Genomic DNA, 24,128 nt, shown 5'->3' on the forward strand with positions numbered 1-24,128 from the left:
TTATGTCTTCACATAATTAAAATCTGATATATAATTTTTTTGACACAACTAGCAAATTTGAAAAGAATTCAAGCTAAAATTAGCAAGTTAAAATTGTTGACAAGTTATATTAGTTGATATATATAATCTTATACATATTTCTTAACACTAGTTAAACTCTGATACATGAACACGAATGTCATTTGTTGGCCACAAGTAGATAATAAAAAGAAAAATAATAAAGGTACAACTTTGGCTAACTTTTCTCTTATTTTTTAATTTTTTTTAAATAAAATAATAAATAATAAAATTTTATGAAGTAATAACTTCCTATGTAGTTTTTTTTTTATTTGGTATTTTTTTTTAAAAAAAGAAGTATTTTTCTTCATAAAAATGGTAATTTTTTTTTTAAAAAAATGGTCATTATTATTAAGAAAAATACAATTTTTTTATAAAAAAAATACCAAATAAAAAAAGGACCACACGATGTTATTGCTTCAAAAATTTTATTTTTTATTTTTTATTTTGTATTAAAAAAAAATCACAAAAGAAAAAAGTTGGGTCAAAGTTATGCATCATGCCTCTGATAAAAAACGACGTCGTGGTCTCCCAAAAATTATTTGGCGCTCACATAATAGCCCTCTCAATCTCAAAGCTTCACTCGAACCAAGCTCCTCCCGCTCTGAACATTCCAGAGAAGTTCCATTTCTTCTAAATTCCTCTGCATCCATAGATCTAATCTAGGGTTTCTCATTCTCTCTGACTTAGACAATCTCTCTTTCTCGCTCTCTCAGAGAACCACAAAATGGGCCCTGATATTCTCGGCGAGCGCCAGTCCGGCGAGGACGTTCGCACTCAAAACGGTACTCTCTCTCTCTCTCTCTGTGTAATCGATGGCGTGAGTTTTTCAATTGCTCGACTAGCCGCTACATTAGCGGCGGAGATAGACAAGCTTTCTTATTCGAAAAATAGCTCTAGAGGTTCAGTCGGTGTTGATGTTGAGTGAGGCTGATAGGATCTCCTTACCTCAACTAAAAACAAGAATAACAATTATAAGTAATTCTTAACTCTAGATTTGATGTTATCATTATCTCTCTTTTGGTCTTCAATCAATTGGTTTCTGCATCATCTGCTGCATTTGAATTTGAGTCATTGTGCAAAATCTTGCAACATAGTATTGATCGTATAAGGCACCCAATTTCGGGCTTGCTAGTGTCATGTGTTCTGAGAGGAGTTATGTAACAACTCGTGTGATGGAACATTTGGATTAAGTTCATTTCCTTGTTTCAATGAAAGATGGCGATGATTTTATCTAACCTACGGGCTACAGTTATGCTTTGAGACGGTCATTATTCTTCTCAGTTGTATGAATTAAAATAATTTACTGAAAAAAAAAAAAAAAAAATCGATTCAGCCCCTCAAGAGTAATCGGGAATCTTTTCATACTGGGACTGGATAGCCAGGTGGCAACTGAAAAACCTGCTTTTATTTATTTTAATTTTGTGTGAATTTAATGCCGAATTTTTTGTTTTGTTTGTGATGGTGGTATGGTGGAATAGTGATGGCGTGCGGAGCGGTTGCTAACATTGTCAAATCCTCGCTAGGTCCCGTTGGACTCGACAAGGTATTGATGCTGTTTCTGTGGTTGCAACTTGCAATGTTGGTTGTTCCTGATAGGATTTGCTTTACTTTGTCGTGTTATTTGTAGTAACTTGAATGGCTAATTGTAGAGGTTTGCCAGTGCCATCATTAAATGTTGAACATGGTCTTCCTATAATCCCTATGCCCGCTAAGATTAAGGACTATTTCATCTAAATGTTCAAAGTTTAGTTTTTATCTTATAAGAATATGCTAAATGCATGGGTTTATGGATTTGATATTAAATTGTTGATGTTCAATAATGCTACTCTGCTCACTTGGACGGCTCTTAGAACATGCCTTGCGGGGTGCGATTTCGAATGCCATTAAAGGCTTTGACTTCCTTCACTGGATACCAATTGGTTTTTAGATAAGATGGTCAAAGGCCTGATCCAACATAAATGATAATTGGTTGAGATGAAATGTGGTGTGTTTAGTATAGAGAACATGTAACCTAATGGAAGAATTGTCAAAGTATTAGTTCGATTATAAGTTATTGAGCAGTGTAGCATTAACAAAATGTTACACCACGTGTAAGTCTGTAGACTTTAGTGAATTTGATTGTGTAATAGTTGTAGGATAGTGGACAAGCGATCTCCTTTGTATTGCCTAAGTGGTTTCAAATTGAGCATATTGATTGTCTCAATGGAGTGATGTTGTTCCTATGTATTTATGTTCGTTTGTTGAGGTGTATGGTTGGACACACACATGTGTTGGAGTGAAATATATATAAGGCAGTGAAGACTGATGAGAGAAGGACATTTTGGGAAAGGAAAGAAGAGTAGTGTCTTTAGGTTCATTTGTTTACTTGTATGTTTTTTATTTAAGAGGGGTACCAATCCATGAAGACTATTTAACATAATTGTAGTCATACAGTTAAAAATTAAAATGCTGACTGCATGTCAAGTTTTACTTTGTTTTTCAATGTCTATTCAGAGGCATTGCTTACATACCTTTTCACCAAAGGTTTATATTCATCCGTGTAGTTTAACTTGCTTCTTCTTGATTTATTGTTTCAGATGCTTGTTGATGATATTGGTGATGTGACAATTACTAACGATGGTGCTACAATACTCAAGATGTTGGAAGTTGAGCACCCTGCTGCCAAGGTGGATAAAGAGTCACATCTGGCTTATCACTTTGTTTTACTGTTATGGTTGTGTATGTGTGTGTTGTCGCACAGATTCTTCCACTGTGTTGCATGTTTAACTTTATTTTTTTTGGTTTGTAGGTTCTCGTGGAGTTGGCTGAGCTTCAAGACAGAGAAGTTGGAGATGGGACAACTTCAGTGGTCATCATAGCTGCGGAGTTACTTAAGGTAAGTGTAGGCAGTCTGTTCATATAATTTCTTATGGGTTTTAAAGGAATTCCCTTAATGTTTTGATGATGACTTAATTAATCCTATTCCCTGCCGAGAGCAAATGATATTATGGTGAGGAATCACATTTATGCCATATCTATGATTAAGTGTAGCTAGTGTGTTTCTTTAAGATTTGATATTCATATTGGTTATAGTGGAATTTCCATAGGGTCGGAACCAGAATTTCCCCCTGGTGGAGGCTATTAACAAAACATTAGTAATACAAATTATTCACTCATTAAATTGAAAACCAACATAACGACCCAACAATTTTTTTTAAAAAAAAATATTTTGTTTGTTATAATATTGATGTTCGCTATTTATTTATTTATTTTGTAAAATAATGGGTAGGAAGTAAATCTCCACGGAACAATTAATTTTATGATGACAGAATCACATATCAATAGTAATCAAATCATTAAAACCAAAGATAAAAGTAAAGCATTAAATTGATGGTTGATCAATGCAAATTAAAAAAGAGCATCAAGAAATTCATTTCATGTAAAATTAGTTTTTGGCAATGGAATCAATTATTGAATAATTTTAGTCAAACTTAAAAGCGTACAATTTGGGATTTTTCTACCTCATTTTTGGGGCACATAAAAATTGTGAGAAATTGAAAAGACGAGATATTAAACATTTTAAATCAGAATTGGTTCAATTCTTAATTTTATGGAGTACCTCTTGTGTCGTTTTGGTGTTTGAAATTGGAACAAGCTATAATTTTTAAGTATTTTAAGTGAACTGCACCTCATTTTTAATATTTCATTTTGAAGCTTGTTCCCTTACTGAGGTTGCTTTGAAAACTTAACAAAAACTGTAACTGTTTTAATTATTTTATAAAAATCCCATCTTTTCATGAAATTTTAGCGGGGACAATCTTCTCCAATGGGGCAACTTTGAAAACTTGACCAAAAAAATTAACTTATCCACACAAGTTTATGAGACTTCAATGGGAGCAATCACTCCCACTCAGTTGAACATGGCTTCGCCTATTAGTTCTCTTATGGTTTGATGGACGATGACTTAATATATCATTTAATCATAATTCTGCAGAGAGCAAATGGTTTGGTGAGGAATAACATTCACCCTACATCCATAATCAGTGGATACAGAGTGAGTCTCTCTCTCTCTCTCTCTCTCTCTCTCTCTCTCTCTCTCTCCACCTTTTTGTTCTATTTTAAGTATATACACTAATCAAGTTCGACACTATGTTACTTGGTGAGTTGCCTTATGGTTTTATCCTCTATATTTGCATATGTTCTTGATGTGAACAGCTTGCTATGAGGGAGGCATGCAAATATGTGGAGGAGAAATTGGCTGTACAGGTAAGTCTCATATGAATTTGTCTTGTATAGTTGTTGAAAACTAAATGTGATGCTTGTGTGTGGTGGTGACAATTGTGGTTCATAACCATAGTAGGCATGAATGGCAGTTTGGTATGGATCATACAGTTGCCATGAAAGACTATATTATGAGTTTGTCAGTTTTATCATTCATGCTAAAAATGGGGAGAGGGTTTGGCGTGCAATATTGTGGTCCAAACTTAAGTTGAACATATTGAATTGTTGTATTATAGGCCTTGCTACATTCTTTTGCTCCCATGAAATTGTAGGACATACACTTGATATTCTGTTGACAGAAGTTTGTAATGAAGAGTTGTTAGTGTCCCTGTCCCATTTGTTGTTTGTAGATGACACTTTGATTTTGATAAGACATAAGGCATGTTAGTTACTTGGTTAGTGATGTAAGTATTCAAATGTTTTTCCTGCAAAAAACGTTTGAAGAACAATAGGTCTGGGTATTTTTGAATAGCTAATTTTATATTAACATAGTGAGTCCCACTGGTTATAAAGTGGATCCCATTTAAATTGAACTCAAGTTTTACTACAGTGGTGTAATCTACTTGGTTGCGCACCCCATACTCATTATGACATTTTTAACTTATACCAGACATACATTTTCAAACTTGTGAGAGTAGACCTATTACTCCAAATCGGGATCCCAAATTCATAACGGTTTCGTCATTTGTCACTAGTGGTGACAACACATTCGTACACACCAAAGATAAATACACACGTTTGTACAACCAACAAAGTCATTTGGCAAAATCCTACTAGTATATTGAAGTTTTAAACAGGCTGGTGAACATGTTTCTTCCATCACAAACATGGTGGTTTTTAACTTTATGCAATCCATGTATAATTACACTAAACCTCATAGGGTTTCAAGCCTATAGGGTTCATAAAGAGGTAGTGGGCTTGATTAACTTCTTTTGCACTAGCTCGCTGCCTTCCTGACCGCTGCTTGGTGTTGCACTTGGGACCCCGGGAACAGTGGCATTTTCATGTGCTCAAATGTTCCCCTCACACTATCCCACTAAGGAACAGAAATAAAAGAACCAAAATAATCCGCGGACTCTTCACTCTCAACCTCGGACGGCTCTCACAAATTGAAAATTCCAATCTTTGCCTCTACAGAAACATTCCTATTTTCAGTTAGCAAAAACAAATTTTGTACTTAAGAGATTGGTCCCTGTTCATTTTGCTCTGTATGCCAATGCTCTGTCTAAGCTGTAATGTATTTGATATATAATATTCTTGATAAGATTGTTTCATTGAGTTCTCTAGGTTGAAAAGCTTGGAAAAGATTCTCTAATAAACTGTGCCAAGACAAGCATGTCCTCAAAGTTGATAGCTGGTGACAGTGACTTCTTTGCAAATCTGGTACGCTTATTTTTTGCTCAAGTAATATGGAGCTATTTTGTTCCAATACTCTGGATGTTAGTGAAATTGGTACTTGTTTCTATACTTTAACCAAGCCATTTGTGCTTGTTGTACCTTTGACAAGCCTTTTGTGTGTTTTATTGATACATACTTATAAAAAAAATTGATACATATATTTGATTTATATTTCTAGGTTGTGGATGCTGTACAAGCTGTTAAAATGAAAAATGCCCGGGGGGAAGTCAAATACCCAATTAAGGTGGGTTGTGTATATTCCATACCTCATCCGTGGATGGTTATGTAGTGTGCATGTATATCTGGAGGAAATTTGATATCTGTTTTATTATTAGTATGCACTGTAAGTTGCTTTTAAAATTACTGGCTAGTAGAATCATTGGCCTGATATGGCCCAACCTGCTTTTCATGGTTTTTGTGGTATGATAAAATTTGTGGAAGTGAAAGTTCAAATGCCCTAGTTGCTCTTATCATGCTCCAGGGAATTAATATTTTGAAAGCTCATGGCAAAAGTGCAAAAGATAGCTATCTTTTGAATGGGTATGCTCTAAATATGGGTCGTGCTGCCCAAGGAATGCCAATTAGGGTTGCCCCTGCGAGGATTGCCTGTCTTGACTTTAATCTTCAGAAGACAAAGATGCAATTGGGTGTCCAGGTCTTAGTCACTGATCCCAGGGAGCTTGAAAAAATTCGTGAAAGGTGAGAAATAATAGAAAGTATTTCTTTTATATTAATAGTTGTAATTTACTTGATTGATAATCAGCTTTGCACACCATTGAAACAATCAATACCATGCTACATTTCACTTTCCACACGCTTGTTTGTTTGCAGTAATTGATTTAGTATCCAATTACCTATTTAGAGCAGCCTGGTAAAGGCACAAAATGGTACATATACTTGCATTCAAATATGTCCGTGTGTGTTTGTGTACCTAGTCCAAATTCTTCTGATAAGTCGCTTTATAAATCTAAGTGGAGATTTTATCATTTTTTTCAAAGATGAGAATAGTCCATTTACAAATAAATTAGTCAGTTGGGAGAAAAAAAAAATGGAATTTTATTGGCAATATCTGTTAAAATGGATCTACAAGTATCTCAAAATATATATTTGCCATGCTACCGGTTCTTAGACATCATCTAGTCTTGAGAATGGATTACACAGGAAGCAATTAATTGAAACCTTAATATATAATTATGTTTAGTTGGCATGTGAAGATTAATGTTTTGCATCGATGTTACAATGGGTTATGAGAAGAAGAGCACAAATGCCAACCTGCCTTTTTTATTTTTTTAATATTTTGCTTCCTTACAATTTGTAAAGTAAGAGTCTAATAACTTATAGTTTGCATATTATCATGTTCTTAGCGGAACTTTGCAGTTGTACATACCAGGGTTGAGTTATTAGTGAGATGTACGAAGGTATCATGGTTGTAGTCTTAGGGAAATGGTCACTAACCCAATCTATAAGTGGAACATGTTGGACAAAATATTATTAGACAAAATGTGCTTGTGGAGTAAGAAAACTGCCATGGTGCCTCAAATATATTTATACTTAATATATTGAGGTAAGAGATGGATCCCAGGTGCAGTTTTGGCATGATTTATGGTGTGGGGAATAGGCCTTGAAGATATTTTTGTCCAAGATTATTTAGTATTGCAAATCATTTGCAGTTCCGAAATGGAAATATTCATTGGAATGTTTTCTTTACAAGACCTGCATATGATTGGGAGGTGGTAGTGGTATCTTCTTTATTTGAGTTGTTATATTCTCAAAGAGTAAGGCAAGGAGGTGATGATAGAATTTGCTGGATACCTTCTAAAAGGAAATTTTTTTGAAGTGAAGCCTACTATTGTGTGTTATCCATTCCTGGAATTTCCTCTTTTTCATAGAAGAGTATTTGAAAAATTAAGGCTCATTCGGGAGTGGTGTTCTTTGTGTGGATGACAACTTTAGGGAAAATCTTGTTAACTCAAGAAAAAGGAACATTATTGTGGTGGATTGGTGTTGTATGTACAAGAAATGTAGGGAATCTATTGATCACCTCCTTCTTCATTGTGAGATTGCAAGAATTTTTTTTTTTTTTTTTTTTTGATAAGTAGATTGCAAGAAAATTATGGAGTTCGCCTTTTCATTTATTTGGTGTAACCTGGGTTATGCCTATAAGGGTGAGAGAATTGTTGGTGAGTTGGAGAGGACAAATGGAAAACCATAATGATTTGGAAGTGTGGCGATTGGCTCCTTTGTGTCTAATATGGTGTATTTAGAGAGAGCGGAATGCAAGGAGCTTTGAAGATCAAGAGACTACGTTGTTAGAGCTGAAAAAGATGTTATAGTCTTTCTACACATGGATAGCAGCATTCAATAGCCTGCCCGTTTCTAATTTCTCTTAGTTTTTGGCTTTTTGTTCCTCTTTTTCTCTCTATTAGGGCTTTATCTTGTGTACCTTCTGTATGCTAGGGTTGTGCCACTCTACACTTTTAATAAAATTGAATTACTTACCAATAAAATTATTGATACTTATTTCCTTTTTTTATAAGCATGCTGTGTCTTGTCATGTAGCATTGACTTAATTCATTTATGAGGCTAAAAATATTGCATTTCCCTTTCTTTAGTGCATGTTCTCGGCAACTAAAAGTCTTTCATGTGTTAAGCTTGTTGTGTTGTGACAATTTTAATTACCACTTATTTATGGTTATCAAGACAAAAAATCATTACGTAATGTTTGTCTACATTTTTGCTTATGTGGAATTGATGTTACATATGTCTTTGCAGAGAAGCTGATATGACAAAAGAACGCATTGAAAAACTTCTGAAAGCTGGAGCTAACGTTGTTCTGACAACAAAAGGGATAGATGACATGGCACTCAAGGCAAGCTTCTATGTATATATGATTCTGCCTTGCATCTATGACATGGCCAGTATTCATTTGTGGGCACTGAATTGGCTGGCATGACAATTAACATCCTCTCTGATGCCATAACCCTAACTGAACTTGGTTGCATGTACTGGTTACAGGGTCATCTTTTTGTTGGCATTACTTAAAGGGTCACTTGTCTTTTGGTCGTGGTCATGGTCCTGTGATTATTACTATGTTACAGGGGCTAGGTAGAAAATGTTGGATTAATGTTTTGGAGATGTGTGAAACACCAAATGTTAGGAAATAGGAAGGGTAAAATGTTGAAATTTCTTTTTCTTTTATGCCCCAAACTGAAAATGAAGTTTGTAGCGCATGGTGTGATTAACCTGGAAGTATCACTTTGAGATATCCATATAGTATAGGAAATATTTAAGTACCTAGGGAAAGTTTAGTGTTTTGTTTGATGGAGGTATTCTTGATCCATTGAAGTGTCTAAGAGCATCCTCAATGAGCTCTCTAAAATTTTGGAGGATGTTCAATGTGAAAAAGTAGGGGAAGTGAAAAAAGTAAAAAGATAAAAAATTAAGTTTTGCGTCAATTATCTTCTGGTTTTGGTCCACTATGTTGTTGATTGTGTGGTCTGAAGCATCTTTTGAAATGGGTTCACTTTAATAACAGTAAACTCAGGCTAACAGGCAATCTTAGATTATTCTTTTCTAGTTTTCTCCTAGTTCATTATTTACCTACTATCACACTTGCAAGCAGATTTAGATTTGGGCATGTTATGATTTTTTTTTTTTTTTTTTTGTTCTTTGATGTTCTTTCAGTACTTTGTTGAGGCTGGGGCAATTGCTGTCAGACGTGTTCGGAAAGAGGATATGCGCCACGTTGCCAAGGCAACCGGTGCAACCCTGGTAAATTTCTAGCCTGCTTATGTTTAATGGTATCACTTTTCAAGGCTGTTATTTGCTTTTGACATTGGCTAATAGTTAATGCAATCATGGATGTACCAAGAGCAATAGTTTATGTCCAGAAATATTGTGATTTAGAATTTTTGAATCAGCAGAGCTTAAAAAAACTTTTTGGTGGTGAAGGGGGCAAAGTACTCAGTTGTACTACTTGTTCTCTTTAACTATCTATAATCAAAAAGGTATATTTTTGGTCCACATTAGGGCCTCTTTTGTTAATATAGGAGCTGCAAAGCCCCTGTATATTTGTGTCCAGTACATATTGGACATGGCTGATACGTATCCTATACATGTCATAAATTTAAAAACTATTTTTTAAAGTCTGATTACTAGGACATACAGTACACTTTTGTTTAGAGTTAGCAATTTTTCGGGTTGATGTGGAGGATCACAGCATTGTTGGGTGAGATATAGTAGTGGATGGCCCCACACATGCAAACTTGTCAAGAGATCGACAGCCACTCTGATTTTTGTCAGGGTGTGGGAGTGGTGGCAAGGAGAGGCCAGGTTGCGGATTTTGATGGTGTAGAGTTGAGTCAAAGGACACTGCTTGTTGGTGCTGGGCATGGATTGGTAAAGAGATTTATCAGAGAACTTTCTTGAGTGGTTCTTGGAGAGTGAGCTACCTTGATGTTCTGGATTTGCTTATACAAATTGTGTTGAATGGGTATTTAGTGGGCTGGGGACTAGGGTTGGCTGTATTTGATGGGTTGGGTGTAGTCCACAGTCCATGGAAAAATAGATAATTTAAGACCACATTTGGTGTCACTAGAAAATGATAATTGACAATTTTCTTGTAATTTAAATTATGCTTTTGATGCTTTTAATATTTGTTTAAACCAAAAATTAATATATGTATATTATATACACATATATGTAATGGTCTTGAGTAGGCTAAAAAAAGACATACAACCTTGGCAGCAAGAACGATGTTCTGCAGATTTTATTAATTTATTAATGCACTCCCAGCATACCGAATCCTAGTATATCAGAACTCCTGCATTGCTGTTTTCAAATCATATCATATTTGTTTCCCATGTTGTTATTGGTCCTTTAACACCACCAACTGATCTAGCAAGGCTATCAGTATCATAACTACAGTGAGAGCAACGCTTTGGTGTTCATACAAGATCTATCAAGGCATATTAATTCTAATGTAATTTGTTAAAATGTTATCAACTTCCCTTTGTTTTCAGGATTATCTGAATTCTTACAAAGCTTCCTGATGTTTCATCTGGTCGTTCTTATCAGCTCTTTGATGAACTCTGACATAAATGTCCAAATATGTAATTTTTCCTTTATCACAAGCAAGAAGAAATTCTATTAGCACAAATGCCACATGTAGCTCTAACTGTCGAGTACGGGTTTACATTTTTAGCCCCAAAAGCCAATCTATTATTGTACTGTCAGAAGTACAATTATGAAGCTTAATGATTCACTATAATTTTTGTTTTTCTGAAGCTGTTCTTATTATTTCAAAATGTAACTGCTTGGAAATGAAGAAAGCAAACAGAACTTAAAATTCATTATGTCCCCTGGAAAAATAACCAACTTATAGCATGTGACTGAAGTACTCCTCTACTTGGCAAGGCATCTTGTCTCAGTACATACTTCTGATGTTGTAGCAAATTAGTCTATTATCATGAAATGTCTACTTTTAATTGGCTATCTTTGCCGTAAATTCTATATATTCAATTTGCTAGCAAAGTCTAAAAGCTAATTCCAGTTTTGGCCTACCTGCCATGATTTAATCTTTTAAGCTGTATTCAGTTGCAAGGTTATTTGTTACTCTTTTCTTCCCAGAATGAGCATCCCAGTAGATAAATGCTCAAAGTTAGCTCCTTTCATCTATAAGCCTGATCATCCCCACCTCAATTAATGAATTATATGGAATATTGATAGAGAGGTTTCGGAGTGATGGCTTTACGTGTAAAACACTGTGTGGGGAGGGAATTTTGAATTATATATTTAGCTCTTTCCTTCTTCAATTTCAGTGTATCCATCGTATGATTGTTATGTATTAGTTTTTGTATTATAGTGCATATTAATGATAATTTTACTGTTTTAAATAGGCTAACCATTATTATTTTGTTTGTGATTGTGTACAATTGATGGGCAGGTCTCAACATTTGCTGATATGGAAGGAGAGGAATCATTTGATTCATCATTTCTTGGATATGCAGATGAAGTTGTTGAGGAACGTATCGCTGATGATGATGTGATTATGATAAAGGGGACTAAAACTACAAGTGCGGTGGGTGATTTCTTTAATTTTTATTTTTATTTTATTTTTTGGATTTTACACTTCTCAGCTTTACAACCCAGTTGCCTGAAAATCCTTGTGGAATTCCTCCTTCTATCAGGCCTAAGAATGAGTCTATAACCCTGTTAAGTTCAACTGTTAGCCTGCTAAAGTAATATTTAAAGGATGTAACTTAATATAGAAACTATGAACATTTTTTTATTGTACTTTATGAGATATCAGTTAGACATTGTTTTCATGCATAGTCACCTTCTGATGTTGCCTTTTTTTTTATTCACATACTTTCTCTAGGTTTCCTTGATCCTCAGAGGTGCGAATGACTATATGCTTGATGAGATGGAGAGAGCTCTGCATGATGCTCTGTCTATCATTAAAAGGACCCTTGAATCCAATACGGTAAACTTCGGCACTTTCTCTAATACTTGGTTATAATTTCAAACTCTTGAATATGTTGTTTATTAGTGTTGCTCGTTGTAATAAGCAAAGTTATTCAAATATGACTCTGGTGGGGTGATTTTGGATATGTAGGAAATTTAATATAATATAATGGCTTAATGTTATATGCTTTTCTTTTTCAAAAATAAGGTAACTTTTTAAGCAGTTATATCATTTAGCAATTATGTCTACTATGTTGTTAGTGAGCTTTTTATTGCATCTGTTGTCAAGCTTTCGGTTGATTATTTGCCCATATCTTAGTGGCATAGGCGTTTGTTGCCCAAGTTGTTTTTGGGTATACACTAGATGCACATTGTACTGGGTTTTTGCTTGATCAGAAGAAGGGATAGAATTTTATTTTTAACGTCCCATAAAGTGAAGTGGAGTCAGCACCAAAATCATATCATGAAATCTGAGATATAGGAATCTGCTGATCAGACAAGCTTAGGCCCAGCACGCTCGAGCATGCATATACATAAGACTGAAGAGACATTTCCCAGCTAATATCATATTTTGGAGATACAAAAAAGAACTTTGTAATTGTTTTTATGTAACTCTTTCATGTGGAATTAATGCACTTTGGCGTGACCTTGATTTCTTAGCCCAGTGATACCTCTACAAAAAATAGACCCAAGGGTACTTACTAGTTGGCACAATTGCGAAATTGTAGACACTCTTGTGTTGACTAGGAAATAATATTGGTTCAGTTCGTGCTATGACAAGTGAGATTACAAAAGATATTACATCAAATCATTTGCTGAAATTACTCGCTTCATTTTCAAGATTCACTTCGTCCTTGTAGGGGCTTGCTATTCAGGTTTTAATGGATTCAAATGTATTATTTCCTTCATTTTTTTTCTTTGAACCAAATAGGACATTTTGCTTTACTATCCTTTTTTTTTTATTCATAACTGGGAGTTGTAAGAATTTTCACTGTTTTCTAACAAAAAAGGAAACGAGAAAATGGAAATGACTTATTAGAAAGTTGGTTGCCGTCAATGCAGAGTTTTCAATTTTCCTATTCATATTCTTCACCATGACATATTGCAATACAGGTGGTAGCAGGTGGAGGCGCAGTCGAGGCTGCCTTGTCCGGGTATTTGGAGTGCCTTGCTACAACTTTAGGATCCCGTGAGCAGTTGGCAATTGCAGAATTTGCTGAATCTTTGTTAATTATACCAAAGGTTTACTATAATCTATGAATGCATGATTTAACCCCCCATCCCACCCATTGGAATTGCTGAAGAGACAATAATGACATGTATTTTGTTCAGGTGCTAGCCGTGAATGCTGCTAAGGATGCCACCGATTTGGTCGCAAAGTTACGGGCTTACCATACCATAGCACAAACCAATGCCGATAAGAAGCATTTATCTAGGTATTTTATTTTTGAGCTATTCTGTGAGTGTCATTTTGGATTAAGCATTTGTTTTTTTTTATTTTTTATTTTTTTATTTTTTATTTTTTATGAATAAAATGAATTTTTTCTTCTTCACTCAAAGTACTCAGTAAAATTCATTTCCAGACAGGTGGAAATTTTGTTATTTTATCTATCACTCAATAGTAATTGGTTTGGTCACCTCTTAAATTATTGCAGCATGGGTCTAGACCTTTCAAATGGAACCATTCGGAAGAACTTAGAAGCCGGAGTCATCGAGCCTGCAATGAGCAAAGTGAAGATAATTCAGGTAAATGTTGTAGAACATACAAATGCTCTAACTGATGAAGAGGATTGATTAGGGATTATTTCCAAATGGCCTTTTAAAGTGGTTTCTTGAATTTTCCATTGGCCAGTTTGCAACTGAAGCAGCCATAACGATTCTTCGAATTGATGACATGATCAAGCTTGTCAAAGATGAAAGTCAGAATGAAGAGAATTAGGACCCTTTTTTTTTCTCTCTTTAAAGGACTTTCTGGTATCATGTTTGTACCACCAAAAATGCCTGTTTTTGGTTTATAAATTAGTTTGTTATCTTAAGCTTGCATTCGTTTATCTTATAAAAAGCTTGCTTGCTTGCTCTAAGGCTAAAATCCCTTGCCCAAGCATCTAGAACAACTTCAATCAAATTGGTCTTGCCATCACAAAGCAGCCGATTTCCATGTTTAGAAGATTTTGCGGGTCTAATCAGAACAGAGTAAACACTTGCAACTGGAAAGGGATCCTCTCCATCTCCCTTGCAACTCTTACTACTTTTCACACGTGTAAGTCTATGATTGGAGCCACCTTGGCCACAAAAAAATTTCAATATTCTATAATTATATATGCTAACACATGTTAAAAGTTTATAAAATAATTGCAAATGTCTTCGTGACTGCTTATTACACATTATTCTTTCAAGAGTAATTCTATTTAGTAGTCTTGTACAACTTATCATATGATTGAATGCATCCTGGTAAAAATGAAATAATGGTTTTTTTTTTTGTTTTTTGGGCGATGGCTAATTTTTATTGTTACACCATCTAATTGTACAAGAGTTTACTAAATAGCATTATTTCTCTTGTAAATGTAAGAGTCTTAATCGGAACACTTCATGTTGAAAGCTTGTTACACAATTGAGAAATATTATTTATAATATTTTTATCCCATGAATTTTTTTTTTTTTGCTAATTTTTTTTTTTTTGCTAATTTAAAAATTGGTTTGAGACTATCATTAACATTATTAGATAATTGTGCGGACATGTCCCAAAAAAAAACATTGTGAGATAATTATATAATAAAAATATATTTTATAGCGTTATTCCATACAATTTGCTTGCAAACAAAGAGCCCATTTTACAAAGTTGGGCTGGACTTACTTAATCTTCACCCCACCAAACCAAAATATATATGTATATACTTTGACAAAAAACAAACGAGGACTTATTTGCTTTCACAAATAAACACCGGAGAAGAAAGCAAAATTATGGCTTCTTCAACTTGCAACCGCCTGATCGGCAGAACCTCCCTCTCAACCCTCAAATCAACCATCAAACAAAACCTCCGTGCCTCCGTTCTCGACGGCTCTGCGACGAAATATAATGAAATTACAATTTAGTAGTACACAAGTGCTCCACTCTCTCAGGCCACTCTCTTCAACCTCCACCAAAAAACACAAATGGAACTCTACCACCAACGTTATAATCACCAACCCAACTCTACAAATCATGGAATCGTGCGCAAACATGCTCCAATTGAAACAAATTCAAGCCCACATGACCGTTACTGCCCTCATTACTCACACATTCCCTGTGAGCCGGGTCTTAGCCTTTTGCGCTCTAGCTGACACCGGTGACATTGATTATGCCCGTGTGCTTTTTTCTCAGATTGAAAACCCCAATACTTATATATGGAACACAATGATCAGAGGCTACTGTAAAGCTAAAGTTCCCACTATGGGGTTCTTGTTTTTTCGTCGAATGGTTAGAGAACGCGTCCAAATGGACCGCCGGAGCTTTGTTTTTGCGCTCAAGGCGTGCGAGCAGTTTTGTACAGTTTTAGACGGGGAATCAGTTCACTGCTGTATTTGGAAGATGGGTTTTGATTCGGATTTGGTAGTGCGAAATGGGTTGGTTCATTTTTATGCTACTCGTCGGTGTTTGAAACTTGCGCGTAAAATGTTCGATGAAACTTCTCTGAAAGATGTTGTTACTTGGACCTCGATGATTGATGGGTATACGGTGCATAATTGTACGGATGAGGCTTTGCAATTGTTTAATTTGATGCTATTGAGTGATGTTGAGCCAAATGAGGTTACTATGATTGCGGTTCTTTCAGCGTGCTCACTGAAAGGGGACTTAAGTATGGGGAAGAGTATCCATGAATATATACAAAAGAAGAATTTGAATTCGAGCCTGAATTTGCAAAACGCTATGTTGGATATGTATGTAAAATGTGGTAGCCTGGTTGCTGCTAGAGAGATTTTTGACAACATGATAAATAGGGATGTGTTTTCATGGACTAGCATGGTTAATGGGTACGCAAAGTTTGGCAAACTGGATTTGGCAAGGAAGTTTTTTGATGACATGCCAGAAAGAAATGTGATTTCTTGGAGTGCAATGATTGCAGGTTATTCTCAGAATAATCAACCAAAGGAAGCTTTGAAATTATTTCTTGATATGGTAGAGGCAGGTTTGGTTGCAATAGAGAACACTTTGGTGTGTGTGCTTTCTGCTTGTAGTCAACTTGGTTCTTTGGATTTGGGTCAATGGATTCACCACTACTACATCAATCAAAAGCGGATTCAACTTAGTTTGATTCTAGCAAATGCATTTATTGACATGTATGCAAAATGTGGGAGAATTGATGCGGCTGCAATGATCTTCAATGAAATGTTGGAGAGAGATTTGGTTTCTTGGAATTCCATGATTGTTGGATATGCTTCTCATGGACATGCGACCAAAGCCCTTTCCCTTTTCGAGCAGATGATCGGTTTGCGATGTACACCCGATGAAATCACATTTGTGGGTCTGTTGTCAGCTTGCAGTCATGGTGGTTTAGTTTCTGAAGGTCGAGAATATTTTCAAAGCATGGAAAGAAATTTTGGGATGGAGCCAAAGGTTGAACATTATGCTTGCATGATTGATTTATTTGGTCGGGTGGGGCTACTAGAAGAAGCTTATGAGTTAATAGCAAAAATGCCAATGAAAGCAAGCATAGCAGCATGGGGTGCTCTTCTTAATGCTTGTAGAATGCATGGGAATGTTGAGATGGCAAAGCTTTCTGCCTTTAAGCTTTTGGAGTTGGATCCAGAAGACAGCGGGATTTATTCATTGCTTGCAAATATTTGTGCTCATGAGAGAAGATGGGGTGATGTGAAGATGATCAGAAGCATGATGAGAGAGAGGGGTGTGAAGAAGACTCCTGGGCGTAGCCTGATAGAGATAGAGGGAGACTTTTGTGAATTTTTGGTTGCTGATAAATCACACCCTCAATCTGAAGAGATTTATCGAGTGTCAAACGAAATGTTTTTGCTGTCCAAACTGGAAGATTTTGTGCCAAATACTTCCCAATTCATCAACTTTCATGTATATTGTGATGATCTCTTAACAACTTGAGATACAAAGTCTTTGGGAATTGGGAGGGAGAATATTTTTGGTGGTGGAAGGACTTCCCGCTTTTGTTCGGGGATTGCATATAATGAAATATCTAATGTTGAAATTGATTTTCATTACACTTTCTCAGCAGCCAAACGCCTCTATTAAGCAATTTCCACTGAACTATTCAATGCTATGTTGTTTTTTAGTTTTTCTCATTGTTTATGGCTGTAACAAGCGGTGTTGATTTCGGCAGACCTATCAAATTTCAAAAATTCTCAATTTTACCCATAAACTTTCAATTTGATACAATGTACCCCTTTTATCAGATTTTAAACGTTGAAAGTAATAAGATGATCTTTATAGCCCTGACGTTTTTATAAAAAAAATTACAAATTTACCCTTAATTTTAAATTAAAAATTATAAAAAATAAAAAAATAAAAAGTCGTAGGATAATTTGGTCTTTTTAGTAATTTCCGTTTGGGGTTAATGATTGAATCTGACAAAGGAAAGTCAATTGAATTAAATTAAAAGTTCAAGGGATTAAATTAAAAAATTTTAAAATTTGTGAGGCATTGCAGTTTAGGAGTTTAAAGTGAAGTTAAAAAAAAAAATTAATGTCTCCAAGAGGTAGCTCAATCAGCTGGGACCACGCTTAATGAAGCGGAGGTCACTAGTTTGAATCCTCCTCCCCCTCCTTGTGCGGACATGTCAAAAAAAAAAAAAATTAATAATAAAAAAATGATTGAGATCTACATAAACGCAAAGGCATGTGAGTCTGCACACTCACGTGGCCCTATTATCATCCTTATAAACAATTTCGCCATCTCCAAAGCCATGCATTTTCAGTCACCCGCAGAGAAAACAACCATCTTTGGATTTCTTGTAATAGTGGATATTGTAATTATTTCTCCAATATATAGACAATTATCTATGAATTTATTGAAGAAACTTAACAAAAACAAAAATATCCACGAGTAGTCCTCGGAAACAAGACTGCCTAAAAGTTAGAAGGTGACCTACACAGATTCAGAGCTTTTTTGGATATTCGAATTGCTAATAATTTGTACAATTCCATAAAAAGAGAGAGAGAGGTTTGCACGACTTACTTGCTCCAAGCAGCCCCCAACTGTTTGGGATAAGAATTCGGGCAAGTGCTTGTAATCCCTACTCTATGAAGCTTCCCCAATTGCTAGTAATTCGGGAAATTAAGTACAGTGAATCTTCATCCTACCTATACAAGCAAGTGCTTACCAAAAAAAAAATCCCCTACAAAATAAGTGCTTACAAGAAAGTAAATAAAACTAAAAGATTACGTTAGAAAAACTCTAAGCCCAACTAAAAAGCAATTAACAGAAAAATCATAACACCCTAAAAGAGTTGGTTTTAGATTTAAATCGAAACATAAAATTCTAAAAAGAACAAGATTCTCTCTAGTTTAAATGAACTAGTGAGTATTTTAAGGATATTTTTGTCTTTTTAACTTTTTAATGGGACAAAAATACTCTCCAATATAACTATATGTGAGAATAGGTTTTGTGCAATTTCAAGGATTTGGATTAGGATTGGAACCCACCTCCACCTAATTATTACTCATTATTAGCTAATAATAAACTTCTGATAAGAACCCTTTATGAACTACTCCATATAACTCTCTTTTTTTTTTTCTTTTTTTTTTTGATAAACATGTTTGGAATGAGAAATTTATTCATTTTGAAATATATTTTTCCCAATTCAATTTATTAAATTTTACATGCGTCTAAAATACATGTGATTCTTACAGGTATTTTTTTTTTAAATAGTAATGATAAAAATTACATTTTTATCTTATAATCATCTTACAATGCTGACATGGCAATCCCAACCAATCTTCGTATTAATCATTGTTAAAAAGAAATATTCAATAATTGATTAAAACTATCACATGACATAAAAATATTGTCTCTAGCATTTTTCTTCTTAAGACATAAAAATGTAATTGAGAATCACATACCTTATTAAAAATTACATGCATTGTTTGGATGATTTCTAAACAAAAAGAAATCTAACACGTAAGAATATGTCAAGTGCATCTGAATGCAGAGCTTTTTCGTGACAGAGCTGTCTCCCATCTCTCATACACAATCCATGTGAAAAAGTAGCCCTCTCTCCTTTGCTTTTATATATATAAATAATATACTTTTTTTTTTTTTTTTTTAGCATCAAAGCTGGTCTCTCATCAGTAGAGTCAGTACTTGTATCGTCTAATGCAGAAAGGGCACATGGGCCATATCCACAGATACGGCCCAATAATTATATTTGTCATTCTATTAAATTTCATTTTCAATCACTGGCACGAGCCGGGACATTAAGATTAGCTCAACATCTTTACAATAAGACCCTTCATTCCTTAAATCTAAGATCTCACAATTTTTTTTTTTTTTTTTTTGCTTTTTCCTTTTCTTGCTAACCTTATCAATCCCACCGTCCAGCTTGGGAATGAGGGGTTTTTTTTTTTTTTTTTTTTTTCAATTAATTATTAATTGTCATCAGTTGTAAGAGAACTTACAGTAAATTGGAGCCTTTTCGGTCATATTGTGGAGGATACGCGGGGTGTCTTGCAAAATTTCTCAGGGTGGAGATGTGGTTTTATACACCGTGAAGCTAATAAAGCGGCACATCGACTCGCAAGGGAGGCTATTACAAATGGCAGTGATAGGATTTGGAGAGATCAAATTCCAGATTGTATTAGTGACATTTTGATGGAGCAAGTTGCTCTATCTTTTGATTGTTGATGGAGGCTTATACTCCACATCAGTTATTTTATCAATGATAATCATCATATTTTTTAAAAAAAAAAAAAAAAAAAAAAAAAAAAACTTACAGTAAAAATTATAATACCCATAACTGCACTCTTTATTTATTTCAGCAAGAAAATTATCATACACACGAAAACTCCATAACAAAACAAGTTAAGAATTTTCATTCCCACTTATTGTTTGAGGGTAAGGTTAGATTAGATTACCCAAATTATTTTCCCAAATAAAAAATAAAAAAATGTTTAGAATTAACACATTATATACTTAATTTGAATCAAATGGCAAATAGATTAAATGCTAATAATGGTTTTGAGTTTATGTAAATAAACCCATAAATTTTGTATTTCCAAAATATTAATTTGGAAATTGACACAAAATCCTAACATAAGGTCGGAATTTGGAAACCTAGCCCAAAGCAAACTTTCCACATTACAATTTTATGCTTGTTTCATATCGGTCGACGTAATGTGCTGATTAATATTTTTATTTATTTATTAAATAATTTGTATAAAAAAAATACTTAAAAAACATCACATCAACCAATAAAAAATATTATAAAAACGTAATATGGAAATTAACATTTGTCTAATTCTTATGGTGCCAACAAAGGAAAATAGGGTGAAGTCATTGGGGAACACCAACTTCCAAGGAGTGGTGATTTTATTCTTGGCAAAAGAATAAAAAATAAATAAAAGATTCGCAAATAATGCAAGTCAATAATCATGGTTTTTAAAACCCCCATCACTTTTAAGGAGCACATGAGCATGCACGTGCAGTCTTGTGGGCTTCGGGATCACCATATATATATATATATTTTTTTTTTCTTTCTGTCATGTCACGTGATTCGAGGACCCTTTATATTTGTAATTTCTCACAAAAACTCTACAGCTGGTATCTCAAATGGCATGTCTACAAATTCCAAGATAATGCACCCATTCTCATCCTAAATTCACACTAATCTAATCATTGCCCTATTTTCTTTTTAGTAATTATTATTTTTGTATATTTCTCCCATAGGAAGAGAATCAATTATCGATCATCCTCAGAATCTTCCCTTGGGGCTTGTTTGCCAGAAGTTTGAGTGTGCTTTGAGCAAAGGGTTTGAAAAAGAAGTGAAGCAAGTTTGAGTGATATGAAAAAAAAAAAAAAAAAAAAAGTAAGAATGTTTTGTATAAAAAAAGTAAAAAAAAAATTGTTTTGTAGTGATTTTTTAATTTGAATAGTAATAAAAAGTGATTGATGTAATGTAAAAAGTAAGAATATTTTGGTCAATTATAAGAAATTTTTTTTAGATTTTTAGGTCCGGTTTGGCCCACTCCTTTGCCAAACACACCCAAAAAAAGAAGGAAGTTTTACTGTAGCAGATTTGATTGATGTGAGAAAAAAATTAAAATGTTTTATATGAAAAATGAAAATTTTTGTTTTGTAGTAATTTTTTTATTTGAATAATGATAAAAGAAAATGATTAATGTGATGTAGAATGTTTAGGGGTTAATTTTGAGAGGAATAGTATTAGGAATAGTTTATAGACTTTGGCAAACAGGCACGTATTTGATAGTACTTATTTTATTTATTCAATACATATTAGAAAAGCTTGAAGCTGCCTATTTGAACATGTCATTTGCGGCTGTGGACATTGGACAACTACCTTCACATTTGGGCATTGATGTTAACATTTTACTAAACCAAATTAATAAAACTTGATAAATAATAATAATAATAATAATAATAATAATAAAGAAGAAAGAAGAAGAAAAAACATGAGTGGGGTGGCCGAGCATCACCATTGGCCACTTTTGGGGTTGTGGACCATTGCCATAGCCGCCGATAAATGTTCTTCGATCCGGCAATGTGACTTCATTGGTGCTTCATCTGGTTGTGATTTAAATTTTTGGAGAGCTAACTCCTGTACATTTCATGGATCACATATTATTATTATTTAGTGTAGTTGGACCATGCCTACAAAATAGGGGCAAAATTATCTCTTTTTTTTGGGGACCATTTTGTCCCTTTTTTTTAATGGACAAGTTCTTCTTAAGTTCATTTATGATTTTTGACATTATGAACACATAAAATAAATGGGTGATGCTATTTGAAATGCTGGGCGTGCATGAACAGCCATGCACACCCCACAAATTTAATATTTTAAAATAATAAAATATTTTATTTTATTATTTTAATTATAAAAAAAAAAATTATGCCTAGCATACATTGTATCATGACCCAAAATAAATAATAAACTGTTAATTTTAATAATAAAACGAGGGGAAAAAAAAAAAGAGTTTGTTTGAAATTTGACTAAATTTAAATAAGACAAGAACTTAAACTAAATATAATATTTATTTTATTTTTTCTGAAATAAGTTCAGGATGTGGACCTTTGAAGGCTGGAATGTGGGGTCGATAAAAAGAAATTGTATAATATGGTGACATGGCGGAAAATCCAGGCTGGCAGTTATCTTCTATTTCGAACTTTACAAAAGAAGAGAACACGTCAGATCAATTAATCAATCAGATGGACCATCGCACCGTACGGTCCGGCGGTACTTAAAATTTGTACCAAAAAAAAAAAAAATATATATATATATATATATATATATATTGGTAGGCCCCACCACCGCCATAGCCCACAGCCACAGGCCCACAAAACCGCAATCCCCACGCTCCCACACGTGCCTCTCTTTATTGAGCAACTCGTCCTTTTTCGGCTTTGTCTTCGGCTTTGCCAATTTCTAGCTGGAGCCTGGAACCCACTTGTCGGTGCAATAAAATCTGAGAGCCCCAAACGTAACGGACATCTCCACTCGCCGTCACTTTTTTCCTTCTTTAATTTATGGCTTCCGTTACGGGGTCCTACTATAAATAAAATTATAAAATCATATCTTCCGTTACGAAACTCTTTATGCCGGCAATGGGACGGGACAGGATTACAATCTTTTTTGTATTTTTTGGAATAATTTAGATTTTATTTAAATAGTTTTGAATTTTTCTCGTGGAAGTATTTGTTTTTATTATATTTTAGTAATTTATATATTGAAATGGTACATTTATAATTTAAAATAAGCATTTAGAATAAATTTTATTATTATTATTTTTTTTTTGTCTCACTTTCTTTTTGCTTTTTGTTAAATGATATCTTCCCATTACTAGCTATTTCTTAGATAACACAACACGTATCATATGTTTAGGTAACACGTGTCCCGCTTTCTTTTAATTTTGTGAATAAAATGGAAAATTCAAATGTAAGCGAGTTGCTTGTCAGAGTTGAGCTGTGTAAATGCATGAGCATCTTAACCACAACTTATTTAATTAAATAGGTTAAATTCATCAACTTTAATTATTTTAATTTTGTATTGGGTTCGTGTTGTGTTTATAAATCATGTCAAGAATTACTAACTATTATATCGCATGTTGAGTTCAGGTCTTGTCAAGACATTGATATAAAATTATATAAGTTAATCCTAATTTGATCCATTTAATTAAACGAATCAAACTTCTTAACCCTAACTCTTAAATTTCGTGATGAATTCGTATCGAGTTCGTGGGTCCTGTCAAACCCCAATAAGTACATATAATTAGCTGCATTTACCAAATTTGAATTTTTTTTTTTTTTTTTTGACATGTCCAAACACAAGAGGAGAAATTCGAACTAGTAACCTCTGCTGAGACGTGATCTCTAACCGATTGAGCTACCATTGAAGAAACTAAATTTGGAATTAATGGAGTTTCTTGTTCAGTTTCAATATTTTAGGGTGTACGAGTTAAAAGTCAATAATGTCATTATTCATTTTGGTTTCTACCTATAAAAGAGGGAGTACGGGATATGGCGGTCCACTTATGTCATTATTGGTTTGGATCTAAGAGTAATTATGGCATTATTTATTTTTATGGTAAATGAAAAAACTGAAAAAGGGACAAAACAATAAGCAACATGCTTAAATCCTCTAAGTAACTTCAACTAGACTCTTTTATGAGTCTACTCCAATCAAACTGTAGTTAACAACATTAATTAGATTATAGCGTTTTCTTTTAAATTGGGTCGAAATAATTATTAAATTGACTTATATTTTTAAAAT

General features: G+C 34.1%; 2 protein-coding genes across 3 annotated transcripts; both read left to right on the forward strand.

Moving 5' to 3' along the window:
• Window positions 1-701: 701 nt before the first annotated feature.
• LOC132168038 (T-complex protein 1 subunit alpha) lies at window positions 702-14,558 on the forward strand. Of its 2 annotated transcripts, XM_059579103.2 has the most exons (18): window positions 702-842; window positions 1,539-1,603; window positions 2,637-2,726; window positions 2,849-2,935; window positions 4,034-4,093; window positions 4,255-4,305; window positions 5,608-5,703; window positions 5,897-5,962; window positions 6,200-6,417; window positions 8,491-8,587; window positions 9,403-9,489; window positions 11,663-11,797; window positions 12,098-12,202; window positions 13,297-13,425; window positions 13,516-13,619; window positions 13,839-13,929; window positions 14,036-14,157; window positions 14,266-14,558. In XM_059579103.2, the coding sequence occupies exons 1-17, from the start codon at window positions 785-787 to the stop codon at window positions 14,120-14,122; spliced, it is 1,626 nt and encodes a 541-aa protein (XP_059435086.2). In that variant the 5' UTR covers window positions 702-784; the 3' UTR covers window positions 14,123-14,157; window positions 14,266-14,558. The 2 variants fall into 2 exon arrangements, with proteins under 2 accessions (XP_059435086.2, XP_059435085.2); XM_059579102.2 differs by having other exon boundaries at window positions 14,036-14,558.
• A 563-nt stretch (window positions 14,559-15,121) lies between these two features.
• Window positions 15,122-17,388, forward strand: LOC132164583 (pentatricopeptide repeat-containing protein At2g22410, mitochondrial). The gene has a single exon (XM_059575119.2). It carries the CDS (start codon window positions 15,260-15,262, stop codon window positions 17,273-17,275), a length of 2,016 nt encoding a protein of 671 aa, XP_059431102.2. The 5' UTR covers window positions 15,122-15,259; the 3' UTR covers window positions 17,276-17,388.
• The last annotated feature ends 6,740 nt before the right edge of the window (window positions 17,389-24,128 follow it).

The sequence above is a fragment of the Corylus avellana genome, chromosome 2 (genome assembly GCF_965113065.1).
Source record: "Corylus avellana chromosome 2, dhCorAvel1.hap1.2, whole genome shotgun sequence".
NCBI classification, from domain to species: Eukaryota; Viridiplantae; Streptophyta; class Magnoliopsida; order Fagales; family Betulaceae; genus Corylus; species Corylus avellana.